The 9,540-nt window shown below is 34.2% G+C and overlaps 1 protein-coding gene across 1 annotated transcript; it reads left to right on the forward strand.

Moving 5' to 3' along the window:
• Positions 1-215: 215 nt before the first annotated feature.
• cathD (cathepsin D) lies at positions 216-2,028 on the forward strand. Its single transcript, XM_073992609.1, has 4 exons — positions 216-419; positions 577-1,242; positions 1,304-1,567; positions 1,628-2,028. The coding sequence occupies exons 2-4, from the start codon at positions 585-587 to the stop codon at positions 1,867-1,869; spliced, it is 1,164 nt and encodes a 387-aa protein (XP_073848710.1). The 5' UTR covers positions 216-419; positions 577-584; the 3' UTR covers positions 1,870-2,028.
• Positions 2,029-9,540: the final 7,512 nt, after the last annotated feature.

Raw genomic sequence — 9,540 nt, forward strand, 5'->3', positions numbered from 1 at the left:
TTGACAGTTTACATTACAAAAAAAGTTGCTTTGTTGTAGCAATTCGCCGATGCATTCGCCATGTTTCGGTAAGAAAGAGATAGCATGTCTACACTTTATAGACAAACACAAGCGATAAAAAGAGACAACAAGAGACCATTAGGCGAAAATGTTGACAGTTTACATTACAAAAAAAGTTGCTTTGTTGTAGCAATTCGCCGATGCATCTACCTTTCTAATTGTACCATGGAAAGTTCCGATAACATGGGAAGAGTTATCGACCAGTTCTCTCATCTCTAATGCAATTTCTTATTTGCGAAAATTATTCCATTCGTTTATTCAACAACCAATTTTCGTCGGGAAAACACGACTTAATCGAATTAATATTTTATTGAGAGAGATTAAGTAAAAAAGATAAGGCCACAAAGAAAACGGTATTGGTGGGTATTGTTTGGTACATTTTGTAATTGAATGATGTTAATATAAAATTAATTAATTGTTTATTGGAACTAATATGGCTTCTACAACAGTTATTTAAACAAAGAATAATAGCTACAACGTATATTTTCCCCTTCTATCCCTTCTTCTTATCTACAGTGGAAAAAATGATTAAATTCGTCATATTATTAAGCTTAGTGCTCCCGGCCATCTTGGCTGAAGAGAAACTAATCCGTGTTCCCATCACGAAAGTTAAGTCGGCCAGAAAACATTTCTACGAAGTCGGAACAGAGCTACAACAATTACGTTTAAAATATGGTACTGGAGGAGTTACTCCCGAACCTTTGTCCAATTATTTAGATGCGCAATATTATGGACCCATTTCAATTGGTACACCACCACAAAATTTTAAGGTAGTTTTCGATACAGGATCCTCTAATTTATGGGTTCCCAGCAAAAAATGTCATTTGACAAATATCGCTTGCCTTATGCATAACAAATATGATGCCACCAAGTCCAAGACATTCAAAGAGAATGGAACTGAATTTGCCATCCATTATGGTTCTGGAAGTCTTTCGGGATATTTGTCTACGGACACAGTAAATATTGGTGGCTTGAATATTCAACAACAAACATTTGCCGAAGCTTTAAGCGAACCGGGTTTGGTATTTGTTGCTGCAAAATTTGATGGTATCTTGGGTCTAGGTTATAGCTCAATATCGGTTGATGGCGTTAAGCCACCCTTCTATAATATGTATGAACAAGGTTTGATCTCACAACCTGTGTTTTCGTTTTATTTAAATCGCGATCCCAAAGCTCCTGAAGGTAATGTAAACATCACTTATTCGTATGACAGTTTTACTATATTTTACTTTATTTGACTTAGGCGGTGAAATCATATTCGGTGGATCTGATCCAAATCACTATACTGGTGATTTTACGTATTTGCCGGTTACACGTAAAGCCTACTGGCAAATTAAAATGGATTCAGCCTCAATGGGCAATTTAAAATTGTGTCAAGGTGGCTGCCAAGTGATCGCTGATACTGGTACTTCTCTAATTGCTTTACCTCCCAGTGAGGCCACATCGATAAATCAAGCTATTGGTGGAACTCCCATTATGGGCGGCCAATATATGGTGTCATGTGATGGTAATGCGTTTTTTTTTTTCAAAATGTGTTTATTGATTGATAACTGTTTTATTGTTACAGCTATTCCAAACTTGCCCGTTATTAAATTTGTTCTCGGCGGCAAAACATTTGAACTCGAAGGTAAAGACTATGTGCTGCGCGTGGCTCAAATGGGCAAAACTATTTGCTTGTCTGGTTTCATGGGCATTGATATTCCACCACCAAATGGCCCTCTATGGATTTTGGGAGATGTTTTCATTGGCAAATATTATACCGAGTTCGATATGGGCAATGATCGTGTTGGCTTTGCTGATGCCAAGTAAGCAGCAACAGTCCATCCTGTGAGATAGTACAGAGGGTGTTTCTTTGTTAATTTTGTCAAATATTTTAATTTTTTATAATGAATGCCTTTGTTAAAAGTAATGTAAAATGATGGACTGTATCGTATTTAAAGCATAACAATAAAGATTAAATTTAATCAATTTGGGGTGTTTGTTTACTTTTTTATTTTTTGACACTGCGAAATCAATTCTCGTTGTTGCTGATATTTGCATTGCAAAACAAAATTCTTTCGATTTCTTTTCTTTCCTTTGTCGCAAATGTGAGTCATTTTAGTCTTTTTTGCGTGTCTTTCCCCGTGCATTTTAATGCACTAATTGCAAATGCATTAACAACTAATACCAATGAACGGAAAGAAACAAAACGATTCACGTACCAATCACACAAAGCCACAAACTTTTCAGCTTCTCTGAATCGTTTCATTCTCACAACCAAAACAAAATCACAAACTTTTCAATGTAAAAAGATGGAAACCGTACGATTTCTGAAATGTAACTTCGGCTATGCTTTGCCGAGCTGTTTTATTCACCACCCAAACAAAAAGAATTTTTGGCAAACATTTTCTGTGCGAAATGATCAACGACACACACACATTTGATTGCTTAACAACCCTCCTATCGCTAACATCAACATATGAATTTTGGGAGAAAATATTCAGAATATCTAATAAAACATCAGAATAGTTTCCGATTTACGGAGAAAATATCTAGAATTTTTTTAGAATTTGTTCCGAAAATTTTCAGAATCTCGAAACAAATCTCCGAAAAGAATTCTTTTTTCTTCAGATTTTCGAATATTTCTTCAGAGTGTTATCAGAAAATCTTTCGAATTCTAAACGAATTCGTGTAGAAACTAGAATGTTCTTTCCGAATTTCCCTCGACAAAACGTTCCGAATTCTGCGAACCGCTTCACACAAATTCGGACCTGTTTTGCATGCGATTACGGCATCAGAAATGGAAACTTGTGCAGAAAATACATCCGAATTCGGCACGATCTCGGCAAAAATTGTTGGCTGGGATACTAAACATACTACGGTTGATGTGGTTGATGTTTTCAACCACCAAACGAATCATTCGTTCATTAAATCGTTCATGTGTTTTGAACTTTTTTGTTTTCTATCTGTTGTTGTGGAATTAAGAACTTTTCGCTATTCGTTTTGTTCGTACTCACGAATGTAAACAAAACTAAACAGCGAGTTCGGTCAACGTGGGTTATGTTTCGTTTTGAATTGTTCCTATGGAAAATACGAAACGAAACGATTGGAAATGTTATTTAAAGTATTTTTACGTACTCTGACTAATACACATCAGTACGCTTAGGTCAGTAATTTTATATTAACAATCAGAACAAGAGAAAGTTATTTTTATAAACTCAACTGAAATGATACGGAAATATACAAACAATTTAGTGAATTTTTGGGGATTTCTAAAGTCGTCAAAACGGAGCCACTGATGTTGTATATCTTTGTAAGATTCATAAAGAGAACAAAAAGGACTTGGTAATGAAACGAGGAGAATATAGCTATTTAGTTTAAAGAGTGCAGCTGTACATATCCCAGCAAAATGTTTGTAGCCAAAGAAGTAGTTAAATCATGAGTGCAAGTGATTTCGGACTACATCTTTTTACGTGAAAGAAGTCATGATTTTTACAAGGGCATGGTGCAGTGAGGATACTGTCTAATTTACTTCTTAAGCACACATTTTGGATTAGTTCTTTGTAGTGAATAAATCACAACAACATATGATTCAACTACTTCTTTGGCTACAAACAAAGATGTAGTTCGAAATCACTTTTATTATTTTTTGTATACAAATTACTTTTTATGGATGCAAACATATTGCTGTTATTATAATTAACAAGAAACAAATTATGTTCTTTGTCTTTTTAAGTTTTTTTTTTTTTTTGCAAAATTTTGAAATTTCTAAAATGTGAAAAATTTATGAAATGGATTCAAATCGGACATTGTCAAAATGTGAAGAACGGACTGCATTTTTCATGACTCTGCGTGGACTGCTTCAAAAAAAGCTATTCAATCACTACTTCACAAGGAACAACTTCAAATAAATTTTGCTGGGATGTAGTTGCTCTACTCAATTATTAACACAAATGTGTGTATGTGGTTTGTATTTTTAACATTTACAAGATTGATAACTTATTGAACTTTAATTGAAAATAGGAAAAACATGCATATTCCAAAGTGTTGTTCGTTTTTCAATTTACATTTATGCATATGTTCAATGACCAGTAGGAGATAATGGGTACTTTTGCCTTGACTGACCATTGGAATGGAAATAAATTCCTTGTTTTGTTTTGAAAAAAACATATGTATTATATTAAACAGATTTACTTCTATAGGTAGCACGAAACAGAATGTTTTTTCTATAAAAAGTGCGTGAAATAGGTGCCAATATTTCACTTATTGTTACAGTAAAGTGTCCTATATGCCGACCTAAGGGTGGATTTCCAAAAACTTTAATTTAATCTATACAAATTTTGGATATACGTATAGTCTCGATAATCCGGACAACGCGGTAATCCGGACACTAACATTTTTTACATTGCAGACTCGGTAATCCTGACATCTCATATTTTTCTCACCTCGATAATCCGGACATCAATATTTTTTCCTATCATGAGTGTTAGAGACTTTTTTATTTCATTGACATTTTCGTTCTTAGCAATAGCAATTGGTGTATAAATAAGACAAATTAAGTTTTTCAAAGTTTTCGGTCCACATCTCGACAGTATTTTAAACCTAGTGTTGGGTAGCCTAGTTCCCATAAAAATCGATGTTGGGTGTTCATTTCCTCTAAAGGTTCATTAGGCCTCTGATTAGTGAGATAGTCCCATGGAACTGTATAATGTATGCCAATGAAATTTTATTTAGAAATTTTTAAAACATTTAAGGCGTTAGGATTAATAGCTTAGTTTTTGGATTTTTTAAGATTCTCTCAGTTTTCGACTTACCGACAAAAATCGGTAAAATTAAAACGCAACATTATGAATGACAAGTTTAAATATACGTTGCTATAGGCGGAACTTAACTACTTTTTGATCGCTAACTAACTGAAAAATATCGTTCATTACCGAAATTAAGGCCTCGCTACATAAGCTGCTTTGCCTGATTGCCTTGCTTACCTGCTTCATTTCTGACGTAATAAAAATAATAGAATAAAGACGAAATTTCGAACTGGGTTGCCATCAGTTGGAAATTGGGTCGGCCTTCTTTGTTCTTTTATTTTTTATTGAAGCAGCAAAGCAAGGCAATCAGGCAAAGCAGCTTATGTACGCAGGACTTTACAAAAAAATTAAATATTACCGATTTTTTCGGTAGCGCAAAAAATGATTTGGAGAATCGCAATTCTCGTATAGAAATTGCAATAAATTATTTAAAAAAAAACCCATGACTTCTTTTATTATCATTCTTTGATATTCAAAATCACCGGTAACTACGGATTGTTTTATTGTACTCTCGTAATTATACAACCAATAGATTTAAATTCCATTGTTTTCTTCAAAGGCTATACCATTTATATATAAAGGTAGGGTCACATTAGGCAAATATTTGCCGAAAAATGACAAATATTTGTTTGCTTCAATCTGACCAGCAAATATTTTTCAAGGGCAAACAAGAAAACAGCTGATTTTGGGGAAACAAAACCATTTGCCAGCAAACAAAAAAATTTCCAGTTTGCCCATAATGTGAACACTCTTGAGCAAATATTTTTCACTCTTTTGTGCAAATATTTATTTGGTCTTACAAAAGTTTTGTAAGAGCAAACAAGGGCAAATATCTGCTGAAACACATTGTTGTCACCTATTAAAAAAGGATATTATCCCAGCAAAATGTTTGTAGCCAAAGAAGTAGTTAAATCATGAGTGCAAGTGATTCCGGACTACATCTTTTTACGTGAAAGAAGTCATGATTTTTACAAGGGCATGGTGCAGTGAGGATACTGTCTAATTTACTTCTTAAGCACACATTTTGGATTAGTTCTTTGTAGTGAATAAATCACAACAACATATGATTCAACTACTTCTTTGGCTACAAACAAAGATGTAGTTCGAAATCACTTTTATTATTTTTTGTATACAAATTACTCTTTATGGTTGCAAGCATATTGCTGTTATTATAATTAACAAGAAACAAATTAAGTTCTTTGTCTTTTTAAGTTTTTTTTGCAAAATTTTGAAATTTCTAAAATGTGAAAAATTTATGAAATGGATTCAAATCGGACATTGTCAAAATGTGAAGAACGGACTGCATTTTTCATGACTCTGCGTGGACTGCTTTAAAAAAAGCTATTCAATCACTACTTCACAAGGAACAACTTCAAATAAATTTTGCTGGATATGAATATAAAAAATTAACATTACTTGTAAATATATAATACAAAGCGAATATTTAATGAATAAACAAATAAACAATTGAAAGGTGAGAGATTTATATATGTATATACTGAATGATGCCCAAAATCAATTTTCCGAATTCTCTGGACCAAATTTGATATCATTTTAGGTGCAGATTTGTTAGGTATAGGAATAGGCGAGCTGTTTTTTATAACGGAAAATAGAAGAGGAAAAACGCGAAATTTATTGTGAAATCTATCGTTGATGGATGTCTTGGAAGTAGAATACCGCTATAGAAAATATTTCTACATTTAGTCAGTGGGACTGGAAAAATGCCATGAACATTGATTTCAATGCTTGCATTACAATTAAATAATTATTTTGGTTATTATTGTACTACTTCGTGGATTTATTTTTTAGTGTCTATTGTCTTCAAGAAGTCGGCCAATTTTTATAAAAAAACTACATCTTTATCACGGTGCGCCTCAACCAAATTGAAATGGTAGGTGCTTACACCTGGGAAGTTTCGTGGATTCTGAAACGCGTTGCTGTTTAAAGTTCATATTTGTTGGGGTTTTTTAGGTGTTTTATTTTGCTTGGAAACATCAAGTCCTATCGAAATGGGACTAAAGAAGGCGTTGAATGGAAATTCTCTTCAAGGATTTTGCTTGAAGTCTTATAGAAATTGGACTAGAGATAATCTTATAGCTGTGAATATTCTCTACAACTTTTGTAATTTTTTCCTAGATTGTAATATTTCTTGAGATATATAACCTTAAATTGTGACATTGCAGTCACATGCAGTTATAAGCAGTCGATGGAGTCAGTGCATTGTCCCAATTTGAACTTCTATATCTCCAACATTGTAAACAATAGGAAAAAGTCATAATGGTCAATCGTTTATAGAATTTTCAATGCTACATTTTCACTTGCGGTTTCTAAGCCAAATCTTGAACGCCTATAAAGACCCGAAAAATATGAACTTTGGCCGCGACATATTTTAATATCGCTTAGGCGGTTTTTTGTTTTTTGATTTTTCATTGAAGTTTGTAGTTTCATTGTAGTTTTAAAATCTGAAAAAACTTTCCATGTGTAAGCACTTTCCATTCCAAATTGATTCACGCGCACCGTGTTATCTGTCAATTTTAATAAATTAACACAAAAATCCTTTTTTGGTTTTGAAAACATTACATTGCAAACTAAAAATTAAAAGCTGTTAATAAAAATAATTTTCCAAAGCACAATGTCAATGTACCATCATATACATATGTATGTATGTACATACATTCGCAACAATACGCAAATAAACTCATTCCGACAAGGCACTCACTGCCAAACAGATTTTATTCTCATTCTCCACAATAAACGAAACGCCATATTTTTTATTTGACCATATTTACATTAGGCAATTTTCCTTGCGGCAATTGTCAGTTTGTAGGTGAGAGAGGGTCTTGAGAGGCAAAGGGTTACCATATGCATCACCCCTCTCTCCATCAAACTGACAATTGCCGCAAGGAAAATTGCCTAATATAAATATGGACTTTCTCTCTTTCTATTTTTCTAGTCCAAATAAATTTATTTTTTCGACAGTTTGCTCAAACACCCAGCAAACACAATGTCGGACGTCCGACGCGTCTGCTCAAAGTCGGAAGTTTTTTCCGAGGCGTCTGACCGACTTCGGTCCGAACTCTGTCCGACTAGTCTGACGAACTTTTTCCTGTCCGCTCTCTCCCTCTCTGAAGGAAATTTTTCTATTTTCACTTGTGCTGCTTTGGCAAAATTAAGTGTAAATAAGCAGAGAGAAAAGAATTGTACATGTTTCGCTCGCACATTGTAAATGTGTAATTGTTGATGTGCCGACATTGATGCAGTACGAAGAAAAATTGAGTGCTCGGGTTTTAATTTCTGTATCGGAGAACAAATTTGGTTTATTTTTGTTATGCGTGTAGATGCATGATAGTGTTTAAATGTTATTCATAGTGATCGGTTGCATACATATTTCTTTATTTTTGTGAAGTTAATGAAAGTAAAGATTTTCTTCGTCAAACTTCAACACTATGTTTTATATTTGTATATGGCCAAAGTTAAGTTTCTTAACACTTTTATGTGTATGAACATTTTTTGCATGTGAAGACATGTATTTCCACAGATCGTGTTGACGAATTTGTTGTTTTCCACAGTTTGTTTTCCGCATTTAACACAGCATAAGATGATATTAAAACCTTTAATATGTTTATAGTAGATAAACTTTTATAGAATTTGGATATTTCTTAACTAAAACACTTTCGAATTTCATAAGATTTTACTTCCGAATTCGGACCGATAGCTGTCCGAAAGTCGGTAAATAAATCAGAAATTTATACGATAGTTTATCAGAGTTCGGACCGAATTCGGTCCGAAAGTCGGCTAAAACATCCGATTTTCATCCGAATTTCGGTCAGAGAACACGTCAACCACGCCATATGACTTTCGGTCAGAGTTCGGACCGAATTCGGATCCGAACTCGGACGTTTCATCCGACTTTCGGACCGAATTCGGTCCGAACTCTGATGTTTTTTCCGATTTTGGTTTGCTGGGCAGTTTTTGGGTGAAAATATTTTTTCAAATGTGAACACATGGCAAATATGTTTGCCCGTTGCGTTATTTGTCACTGTTTGAGCAAACAAAATAGGCCAAATATTTGCTTCTAATGTGAACGCAAACAAAAATTTGCATGAAATTCACATTTGTTTCGGCAAATATGATGAAACAAATTTAGAGCAAATATTTACCTAATGTGACCTTACCTTAACAATAACTTTTTTTGGTTTCGACCACAAGGTAAATTCTGTTGCTGATGATCTTAGGTAGCAGTCATTCCTTTCGAAAGGATCTTAACTAGCGCCCTTTTCCTTGGGAAAGGGTCTTAAATAGCAACCTTTCCTTTTGAAATGGTCATAAGAAGCACCCTTTCCTTTTGAAATGGTCATAAGAAGCACCCTTTCCTTTGAAAAAGGTCTTAAGTAGCACCCTTTCCTTTGGAAAAGGTCTTAAGTAGCACCCTTTCCTTTAGAAAGGGTCTTAAGACGCATCCTTTGCTTTGAATAAGGTCTTAAGTAGTCCTTGGAAAGGGTCTTAAGAAGCACTCTTTCCTTTGGAAAGGGTCTTAAGAAGCACTCTTTCCTTTGGAAAGGGTCTTAAGAAGCACCCTCTCCTTTGGTAAAGGTCTTAAGTATCACCCTTCCTTTGGAAAGGGTCTTAAGTAGCACCCTTTCCTTTGGAAAGGGTCTTAAGTAGCACCCTTTCCTTTGGAAAGGTCTTAAGT

The sequence above is a fragment of the Musca autumnalis genome, unplaced genomic scaffold (assembly GCF_047663935.1).
Source record: "Musca autumnalis isolate F117 unplaced genomic scaffold, ASM4766393v1 scaffold_5, whole genome shotgun sequence".
NCBI classification, from domain to species: Eukaryota; Metazoa; Arthropoda; class Insecta; order Diptera; family Muscidae; genus Musca; species Musca autumnalis.